The 10,702-nt window shown below is 56.6% G+C and overlaps 2 protein-coding genes across 2 annotated transcripts; both read left to right on the top strand.

Moving 5' to 3' along the window:
- Positions 1-1,601: 1,601 nt before the first annotated feature.
- On the top strand, positions 1,602-3,050 carry LBRM_11_0250 (conserved hypothetical protein; the record flags this gene model as incomplete). Its single annotated transcript, XM_001562910.1, has 1 exon — positions 1,602-3,050. One exon carries the CDS (start codon positions 1,602-1,604, stop codon positions 3,048-3,050), a length of 1,449 nt encoding a protein of 482 aa, XP_001562960.1.
- Positions 3,051-5,836: 2,786 nt separating this feature from the next.
- On the top strand, positions 5,837-9,862 carry LBRM_11_0240 (conserved hypothetical protein; the record flags this gene model as incomplete). The annotated part of the gene is made up of 1 exon (XM_001562909.1): positions 5,837-9,862. The coding sequence occupies one exon, from the start codon at positions 5,837-5,839 to the stop codon at positions 9,860-9,862; it is 4,026 nt and encodes a 1,341-aa protein (XP_001562959.1).
- Positions 9,863-10,702: the final 840 nt, after the last annotated feature.

Below are 10,702 nucleotides of genomic sequence, written 5' to 3'. Positions count from 1 at the left end.
CCGCGGACGATAGCAGTGAAGAAGGCAAACGAACGGAAAAGCGAGCAACCAATTTGATCCAGCGCCCATTATATAGGCAGCAGCTTCCCCCCCTTCCCCCAACGCACAACGCGTTGTGTGCTGCTGTGTGGTTGATTCACCGGTGATGACGTATACATTTCAGATCGCTGCGCAAACTCGCATCTGAGCGGCCTGAAAGGGACATTCAAAACAACAACAACAACAAAAGGAAGAAGACGGAAGGATGGCCACATCTGTCTAGTGCGACTTCAGCTCATTCGAATGCAGCCGCTACCAACACTCCTGTACTGCGCCCTTCCCCTCTTCTTTTCGTGCCTTTTTATTGCTCTCGTTCTTGACGCTTGATTGCTCCCTCTCTCTTTCGTCTGGGGCGGCGGGGCGGGTGCATGGTGCGATGCCCAACACGGAATTCATTCTCCTCTTTCGTTCTCTTCACTTCTTAATCTACGTACACATCCCCCCCATGCATGGGATGATCCGATGACCGTCATCTTCGCATGTGTGCGGTGTTCAATCCGCTTGGTGTGTGTGTGTGGGTGGATGGTTGGGGGGGGGGTCGATGAGACGACTTAAACACCCCCCCCCCCCTCACACATACGCGAAGCATGTATGCCTTACACTGAAGGCACAAATACCCTTGTACACCACCATTACGCATAACGCAGCAGAGTAGCCAAAAAAAAAAAAGATACAAGAAGGAGTGTCGAGGCATGTAATACCGATACGCTTTCTACACCCAGGAGCCCGTAGTAGAGCTAATGGAAACGAGCAAGAAAGGTCGATCGATAGTGTGCGACGCGAGACAACTATAGCGCAAGCCTGACTCTCACCGCATTCTTTCCCCTTTCCTTGTGCACATCTCTTCTTTCTGTCAAGTCTTCTATTTCTACTCCGTCTCTCCGGTATCGCATTCTTCTTGGCCACTTACTCCTCGTCCACCCGCACCACCATCGCAAGCACCCCATTTTCCCCCTAGACGACACGCCTATCTTCTCTTGACTAGGTACCTTTTCCCCGTTAAGCGTCATTTTCAGAGTGCGTGCTGCACACTCTCCCCCCCTCTCCGCGCCTCTCGCTGCATTGTTCAGGGAACAGGGTAACTGAGCTGTGTCGTGCGTGTTTATTGTCAACAAAACTCAGCTTGTGAGTTAGCGTGTGTACTTGTTCGTGATTCCTGTCGGTGGCATAGGCGCGCCGTTGCTCTACACTCCCTTTAGACCATTTTCTTATCCTTCGCTGTGTTTTCTTCAGCTCTACCGTACTTCCATTAAGAGTGTCCATCCAGATACGTCCCTACCCGCCCTGTGGCCTGACTCGTCACCACCAGTTTCAACCAAAGGGACGTGCTCGACTCTGAACATTGCCTTCACTTCCCCCCCTCCCCCCTTCTCTTCGGAGCCTGAGCTGGATTCAAAGGGGAGGCACAACGGAAACAGAAGGGGCGGGCTTATTGTGTGGGCAGCACAGGAGGAGGTGGCACTTGGGCGTACCCCCCCCCCCCCCCCCCCCCCCACACACACACACACACCCACATACACCCAGAGTCTGTGAGAGAGAGAGAGACGGCACAAGCACGCAGAATGAAGCTCTTTCATGCGATGTCTCGTCGGCGCACCCTGTTGTGCGTCGCCACCGTGCTGCTTTTCTTGGTCGTCATGATGGCCTTTGCGCATGCTCAGGATGATATGGCCGACGCTGCCACTGATTCTGTCGGCGAGCCTGTGGACCACGATACTTCGACAGCGACAGAGGCTGCTGTGAGGGCAGCTAAAGCTAAGGCGGCTGCCGCGAAAGAGCGTGAGGCCAGGGAGGAGGCTCGTCGCCAGGAGGAGCGTCAGCGCCAGGAAGCGGAGATGGAGCTCAAGCGCAAGGCCGCCGAGGCGCGTCGGCTCAAGGAGGAGGAGGACAGGGCGCGCGAGTATGAGGAGAGGGCAAAGCGGAGGATTGACTCCGTGGACATGATCCGTTACTCGGCCAAGGAGCTACCGCAGGGGTGTGTGAAGGCTGTTGAGGAGTACCTTTTCCGTGTGCACGAGCACCGCCAGCGGACGGCGGCTGCGGTTCGCGATGCCCGCTCGGAGCTCAATGAGGCCCGTGTACACGCCCCGAGCAAGGTCGCGGCGCTGGAGAAGCGGCTGGCTACGAAGCAGGACGATCTGCTCGTCTACGATATCGAAACACTGCGCATGTATGGCGGGGACATTCCCAAGACGTGTATCGCCGAGGCACAGGACTGGCTTGATAGTCAGCCAGCGGTGACTTCGACGAGCGACGCGGTGCAGGTGTACACTCAGTTCGTTCGTTTTATCATCGCACACTGGAAGACGCTTTACATGACCGCGCGCGGCGTGGTTCAATACATGATCAGCTCCTACACTCCCGTTGTCGCCTCTTATATGAAGTCAGCGCAATACTACTATGACAAGGCGGAGATGATTTACACTGAGCTGTGGCCTGCGTCAGGCAAGCGGCAGGATATGCTGATGATGGAATTTGCGAAGAAGTTTGCTGTCATGGTGGGCCACATGTCCGTACCGATCTGCTTAGGCGTCACTGCTGGCATCCTCGCTCTCGCTGTGCTGCCACCAGTAGCAGTGGCGGTGACCATGTACGAGTATCTATACAAGATCTGGGTGGAGCTCTTCATTGCATATTATATCTACGGGGCTAAAATGCCCGACGGCGCTATCATTACTGTCAAGAACATCGTGGCCGCGGTGCAGGAGGGCAAGTGGGATTCTATCTTCACCAACGTAACTGAGGCTTTCATGGACCTCTTAGTGGATGTGGAGACCGTCTTCTACAACGGTGTGGTTATCATCCTTCTGCTTGCTAACATCGTGATGGTTTGCGTGTTTTTCATGTGTGTCTGGTGCTGTTACTGCGTCCCCGGAATTCGCGGCAAGAAGCGCGCCCACCCGCTGAAGTCGACCCTGGGCAGCGCCAGCGGCAGCAGTACTGTCAACAAGAAGAATGCTGCGACACCTGGTGCGGCTGCTGCGGCTTTGGCTGCAAAGAAGAAAAACTGACGCATTGTCCATGTCTCCGTATCATGAGCTGTTCCGCAAGCCTCCAGAGCGCAAGGGGTGGTAACAAGGTGAGGGGCGCATGAAGCGGAGTATTCAATGAAACACAGGCGTTGTGTCGTCTCAGCTTTCCGCCCATGCAGATCTGCACCTGTATAAGCGTGACGTGTCGGATATGCGTCTCTCTTCCTCCTCCAATTTCCCCCATTTTGTTTCTCTGCAGCTTGGAGTCTTTGTTGCGCAAGTGCTCGTGGTGCGTGCTTGATTGGTGCCATTCTGAAGGAAACGAGAGCGTGTTGATTAATCATCACCCCCCCCCCCCCCTCTGTCCACCCCCTGTCCTCCTCCCTTCGTCACCTCGCTTCTCTTCTCTCCCTTCCTTATTTCCTTGTCTTCACCTAATTTTTTTTTTATCTTCCCTCCTCCCCCTCCCCTCCCTTTTTTTTTAGTTTTATTTTACACCTCTCTTCTCTCGTGTCATGGCGTGCACGCACCACAGCCGCCGGAATCTGAATCAACCAGGCTACGTGCTCTGCAGAGCTCCTCCTTTTGTTTGGCAGTTGTGCAGTGCTTGCGCAACGGAGTCTCGTTGATATGGGCCTAACGGCACAAGCGCGGGGTGCTTCCTCCTTCCCCCCCTTAAACTTCAAGAACGGGGAAAAGGGGGACAAACCAAAAGGTGAAGAGAAACAAATGAGCGTACAACGAACGAAAGCGAAGTAAAGGGTATGGCCTTTCCGGATTGGTCTCCTCAAAGGGCTGTTGCTTGATACTTTTTTTTTGGTTTCCTATTTAGCCTATTATAGGAGGAGGAGGAGGTGTTTGTTGGTATGTCTGTGTGTGTCCGCCCTCTGCCCCTCCCCCGGACACCGTTCTCTCTCTCTTTCTCATGCCGTTTCTCTTCTCTGTGTCACTCGTACTAGTACTGCCATCGGCATCCTATCGCTTCTCGTTCTCTTCGTCCTTTGCCTCGTCCTGTAGGAGCTGTTGACTGCAGGGTCGTTTTTCTTTCCTTGACACAAATTTGTTTGTTTTACCCCTTTCTGTCGGACACGCGGGGAGCTCTTTGCATTTTCGTTTTCCTTCCTTCGCTTGCTGGGCTTTTTTGACACTTTCAGTTAGTGGCGTGCTCTGCAGACGCGTGTGCACGACACGCACGCACACCTAACTACCTACCAGGGGAGAAATATGTCCAGACAAGCGCAGCGCAGCGTCTGTGACGTTTCATGTTGGTGTGGCTCTCGTTCTCCTTCTCTCCCCCCCCCTCTCTCTCTCTCTCTCTCTCACTCTCTATTGCAGACACGTTTGAGAACTCCCCGCTCTTCTCCCCTCGTCACTGTCAGTTGGGTAGGGGAGTGTGACTTGCATACCTTCATATCTGTGCGCTTCTGGTACCTGAAAAAAAAAACGTGTGATTGACTACGCCTCTCTCCCCTTGCGGTACGCGCGGGTGTTTTTATGCTTTGTGCTCAGCTGCCCCCCTCCTCCCCCTTCCCACGCCCACACGCACGTCATGCTGAGGCGCCGAGCGTACAGAGGCGTTCGTGATTTGTCTGTGTGCGTGTGCTACTTTGCCTCTAGAACGAAGAAGGAATAGAAAACGCAGAAAAGTGCTGCGCGAAACTCTCGAGTATTTTCTCTTTGAACCACAAGAACAAGCTACCAGGCACGCGCTCAGGTCATTGTCATTCTCTCCTCAGCTGTTGCTCTCTCTTTCTCCTGCTAGTTTCTCCACACTCACCAGATGCCTCTCCCTGCTTACTCAACCCTTGTAAGAGTTCGTGAAGCCGCGATCCGGTGAGCGGGGCGAAGGGGGGAAGGTGTGATGGTCGCATGTCTTCACGAAAATGTTGAAGCATGTCTTGTTGTGTGGGGTGAATAGGAGAAAGGAGAAGGGGGGGGGGAGTGTATGCAGGATCGTTGAAGGAAGGAATGCGGTGCCTTGCCTGTGCGTGTGGGTGTGTGTCTCTCACTGGGCGTGTGTGTGTGTGTGTGTGTGTGTGTGTGTGTGTTGGGTGAGTTTGTCGCGCTCCAACAACGGCACGGGAGCAAACGGAAAACGTAAGCGAAAAAAAGGAATATTCAAGGCGGACTTTGAAAAGACCCACGCACACGCGCACACAGACGAGGGGGTGGTGATGTTTTCTTCCACTCAAGAGCATGGCTCTCCTCTAGAAGGGATAGGAAGAGAAGTAAAATCAGCTGGCTGGGGTGTGGGAGGGCCTGCAAGCTCGTTCTCTACTTCTGATGGCGCGCCTTTGCGTGCATACATATATATATATATATATGTGTGTGTGTGTGTGTGTGTGTGGGTGGGTGGGTGGGTGGGTGTGTCTACATATTTTTTCTCCTTTTCATCGGTAGACCGTCCCACTCACACTCATGGTGAGGTGGTCCTTTTCACTCTCCTGCCTTTCCACGCATAAAATACACACACATCCCCATACGCTGCTTCACTGTCTCTCCTTCCCTCCTCTCCCGGTTCTCTTACGTCTCCCTCCCTGCTCTAATGAATGAACTGCCGCAACACACACCTACACCTGTGCTGATAGTTCTATGGGCCGCGCACTGCATGTTTTCCCTCTGAGCATTTCCATGGCTCCCTCGAGCTTGGCGCATCTCTCCTATATTTGTTTTTGCTGACACACACACACACACCTGCTGCGCCTCTTCAGCCCCCCTCTTGCGTTGCTGGGCTTCTCTTCTCCCATTGTGTTTGGCCGTGTCCCCCCCCCTTTTCGCCCCCTTTGCTTCACCCGACTCGCCTCTAGGGCGATTCTCTGACTGTAATGGACGAGGACGCGAAGGAGCAGCCGCGGCGGCTGCGTCGTGTTCTTCGTTCCTCTGCCGTCCGCCATCAGCAGCAGGACGACGGTGGTAATGAGGCAGAGGTGGCCGCTGTGCCGACGGTACGGTTTGCACCCTCCGTGACTTCTGCAAAGGGAACTGTGCCTGTCGCACGCGCATCAGAGCCGCTGTCAGAGGGTCCGTCGACAATATCAGGGGCTCGGCTACACACTGCTATTCCGGGTGAAAGTCGGTCAGACTTGCAGGTCTCTGCTGTTACGCCTCGTCATGATTTTGGGGGTGATGCAGTAGCCTCCACGACACACAGCAGCAGCAGCTCCGCTGTGCCTGGGGCTTCCACCGCGGCGCCCTCACCGAGGCCCACTCAGGCACCGGTGAGTACGTCCTCAGCTGCAGAGGCGACTATGGAGTCTGGCATGGCTGGTCGACGGATGGTGGTGGATCGCACCCTTTTCAGCACCATCGCCTTCTCCTCTTCACTCTTCGTGAATAACATCTCTCAGTGGCTGTTATACCCAGTGCTGCAGAGGTACCGCACAGAGCAAAGGCGTCTCCTCACCGCTGGCGGACCAGCCGGGGCGGGTGGCGGCAAGGACGGTGGCGGTGGCACTGTTGCTGGCGGGCGTGCAGACAGTGAGGCAGCGCAGCTGCTAGGCAGCGACGGCACGTCTCTGTTTGGCAACAGTCGCATGCCGATGGGCATGCGCACACGAGGAGGGGTAGTGTCCAACAAGCGTGGCATGGCTGACGAGGATAGACGTTCCGGTGGCGGCGGCGAAGTCACCCCCGACTTTGCGAGTCTTGCTAGCCAACTCACGTCCACGCTGGAGGAGGCGTTGGAGGAGGTGCGCCACCTACTCGAGGAGGAGGAGACACTACTGCACCGCGAGGAGGTGCGGTGCAAGCGAGTCGAGATCCGGGAGAAGCGGAGGCTGGCGACGGTGAGGCTCGGGCTCGAGGGGACCTCTGCGCGGCTACAGCTGTACGAGAATCGCGTCAGCAATGCGCAGGCAGCCACGGCTGGTATTGAGCAGCATCTCACCCAATCCAATGCACGCGTGCAGCGTGGCAAGTCGGTTTCGCAGCTGCTGCGCTACTTCAAAATGATGACCGGCATCTCAAGTGGTGAGCTGCGCGCGCTGCTGGATTCCATCTCGGCCACTCGCAAGACTCAACGCGCAGCTGTCACGACGCGCTGGGCAGCCGGGCGCGTCTCGGCCCTTCGTCCTCGTTTCTACACGACGGTAATCAACCTCGATGCGTCTGCCTCTACTGCAAAGCGCTCTGGTCTCGGGAGCACAGCTAGCTCCGCCACCAAACGCCCTGTATCGAGCTCCCCACCCTTGGTAGGGGCTGACGCAGATTCGGAGGTGGGTGTTGATAACACCCTTGTGAAGCAATCTATCTCAGCGACTGCACAGACTCCAGAAACTGATGCTCAGCTAGCGCTCACGGCGCGTCGGCCCCGCGTGTTTCGCAGCGGCGCGCGACGTGGTAGTCGAGCAGCAAGTCGTGACGTCTCTCCTCGGGCCCAGGCGCGTTCGCTTTCACCTCAGCGATCTCCACGAACCGCAACCGGCGACGACGGGCCTGACGACGATGATGACGCGGCGCGTATGCAGAGCGACAGTGGCGGCGGGATCGTTGCGGAGGATGGCCAGGACGTGCAGGAAGAAACGGAGGAGGACGACGAGGCCGCGGCAGTCATGGAGGACGGCAGTGGCGGTGCGGACGGGGGTGCGATTGTGGACCTGATGCAGGTGCGCATGCAGCGCGCTGAGGCCGCCGCTGTCGCAGCCGGACTTGATCGACTTTTCGCCCTTCGCTTCTGCACCGAGGCGCAGGTCGAGTGGTGCCAAAGGCTCATGCTGCTGGCGAACGAACTTGGGGAATTGGCTAGCAACGTGAAAAACATTCGAATTTACGTGAACTGGCTGCGCAAGGAGCTCGTCTCCGACCTCTTCCACATCGTGACGTGCTTCAGTGATTTCTACAATGCACACCCGCAGACGGCTGTGTATCAAGCGTATGGCCGCGCGCTGCTCAAGACACTTGGCCGCATCTCGTCCTTGTACAACACGCTGACGCCGTCGAACGATGAGCTGCTCTCCCTATTCTTTTCTCGCTCCATGAACGACTTGGGCTTGGTTTTGTTCAGTGAATGGAGCCCAAAGCCGTTGCCGGGGCTGCCACCACTGCCGCAGCCGTCTGATATCCGCGCAATGGACCACTATCGGCAGCACACCGACAAGGAGCTGCAGCGAACCTTCCGCTTCCTGCTCGACTGCATTCGCCGCAATATCGTCGTCGTCGAGACAATCTTCGGCACCACCAACACAGCTCGCCAGCAGCTACTCTCACGCGTCACGGACGGAGTGGTCAGGCCGTTCCTGAGCCAGCAAATCAAACTGGCGGAGACCCAGGCGGCGTCGATGATGCAGGCGGAGGGAAGCCTGACCCCGCGCACAAAGCGGCGCTGCGCTGCACGGGTCGCCGATGTAATTGCCTACCACCACACGATGGAGACGCGCCTCTACTCCTTCTACCAGGAGTACATGAAGGAGATCAAGAGCATCTTCAGCGCCAATCAGGTCGAGTTCCTCGGCCGCTTTGTGGACGTCATCTTTGTGCAGCGAAGTGCCTACAGCCACCAGCGCACGGAGCTGGAGCTGCTGAACCGGTACTTCACACTGATCGAAGAAAAGTACACGCGCAGCCTGCACGCTATCCCGGGCGAGTTCTTTGACTTGCGCGAGGCGCACATGAAAAAGATGAAAGAGGTAGTGACATGTCTGAAGGAGGTGGCTGGTCGCGTGAAGACGTACGCGATTCCCAAGGAGGTGGGCTGGTACGTGTGCGACCTCATCAAGGCCACGCTCGCTTACGTCGGCAGCTACCTCGATTCGGAGCTGCGCAAAGTGCTGGATTCGCTACGCAGCGATCGCGATAACTGGCGGGTGAAGCCAAAGTCGGAGGAGGAGCTGCTGCAGCCGCCAAAGCTGGAGTCGCAGCAGTGTGCCATTCGGATGCTGCTCTTCGCCCAGTCCTCCCTTATGAGTCTCAGCGAGACGGTGAACTCCATCTGCGTCCCACTGTTGCAGCAACACCCGCGGCTCGTTCAAGACATCGAGGAGGCGTGGGGCTCCGCTCTGGAGGCGCTTGATGAACGCTCCGAGCGCGTGCTGAACATGTGCGTGCAGGCAATTCTGCTTCGCTCCCTCTCGATTCTACAGCACTATCAGCTGAAGAGCGACTACTTGCCCAAGGCGGACTCGAAGGGCAGCGACGTCGCCGCGGTAGCGCCGCCGTGCACGCGTGCCTGCACCTTATTCTGCTACTACATTACACGCCAATTTGATATGGCTTCCGAGTTTATTCGACTCTCCAATGGGCAGGTGCACCAGCGGCAGACGGCGTCGCAGATGGCCTCCAGCCGCTCCCTCGGCGCAGCGGTATATCAGCCTAAGGACTTGCTCTCTCAAGCCGCACGGGCAGCAGCGACAGAGGCGGTCGGCGGCAGTAGAAGTAGCACCTCCATTCTGGAGACAGTGGTGTCCCCTGCCAGTGGCGGCCTCGCCGCCTCGACCTCCAGCGTCAGTGCTGTGCGGGCGCGGGCGCGTACAATGAACCTCCAGCAGCTGTTGTACGGCGATGGTGGCCCTTCGTCCTTTGTTCGCACCTTAGGCGTGTGCCTGTACCGCGGCATTGCAGCTCACCTCAAGAGCTTCGCGGCGAATGACCGCGGCGCGCTTGTCTATAAGCAGGACGTAACCGCCTACAAGGAGGCGATGGCTCCGCTCACGAACACACCCGGGCTTGGCGGGGCCGTGGTGGAGGTACTATTTCAGATGCTAAAGGAGACGAGCAGTCTGCTCATCATGCCGCTAGATCACATACGTGAAGTCAAGGAGTCGGGCTATCTGAAGCTCATGTCAGCAGAGGAGAAGCTGCGCTACCTGCGCATTCGCCAAGACGTGCGTTCAGCCATGAAGATCATATCCAGGTAGGACTTGTGCGAGACGGGAACCCAACTCACAAAGACTGTTCTACATCGCAAGAGCCCTGTGTCAAGGCGTGTACGGTATTCGTGAAGGACTGACTGGGAAGTCCCTCTGAATCGCCGCATTGCTTCTTCAAGTCTTCCGCTCTGCATGTATGCACGCCTGACGTTGATCTTGTGTTATTGAGCGAGACCCCAGCGCTGAACTTGACGCATGCCGAAAAAGGGAGCCAGCGAGCTGAGTCCTTTCCCTGGCACGTCTACACTCATCTCTTTTCCCCATAAGCCCTCCGGGTGGAAGTGGTATACCATACCGTAGAAGCGGCTGGGTCAGCGAGGGCAATCGAATACATCGACTTGAATCCCCGCCTTTAGGGGAGGAGGGAAGCAGGCAGGTAAGGAGAAAAAACTGGAGAACTCTTATTTTCTTCCTCGGTGCGTGGGGGAGGGGCGACATTGGGTGGCGGTCGCCTTTTTTTCCCCTTTCCTGAAGGACCTTGCGCATATATACCCGCATCGATGCTGTTTCTCCTAGGAGGCGATTGCACCCCGTTCACACAGCCTTTCCAAGCAAGCCTTTCTTTATTGTGTATCGTTCTTCGCGCTTCTCTCTCTCTGCGCCGGCTGGACTCTCTCTTTTCGCTTCTCACTTCCTTTCCTATTTCCCCCCCATTTCCCCCCAATTTTTTTTCATTTTTTTTTTAATTTCCCCCCCCCCCCCCCCCCCCCCCCCCCAGCAGTACAGATGAGCTTAAGGGTGCGTCCTTGTGGTGGCCTTTTGCCTACGTGAGTTGTGTGTCACTTGCACGGAGAGAGGCTCCTCGCGCTTTTACATTTTTGCTTGTGG

The sequence above is a fragment of the Leishmania braziliensis genome, chromosome 11 (assembly GCF_000002845.2).
Source record: "Leishmania braziliensis MHOM/BR/75/M2904 complete genome, chromosome 11".
NCBI classification, from domain to species: domain Eukaryota; phylum Euglenozoa; class Kinetoplastea; order Trypanosomatida; family Trypanosomatidae; genus Leishmania; species Leishmania braziliensis.
Note: the sequence above shows the minus strand (reverse complement) of the source record. Positions and strands in the feature narration are given on the sequence as shown.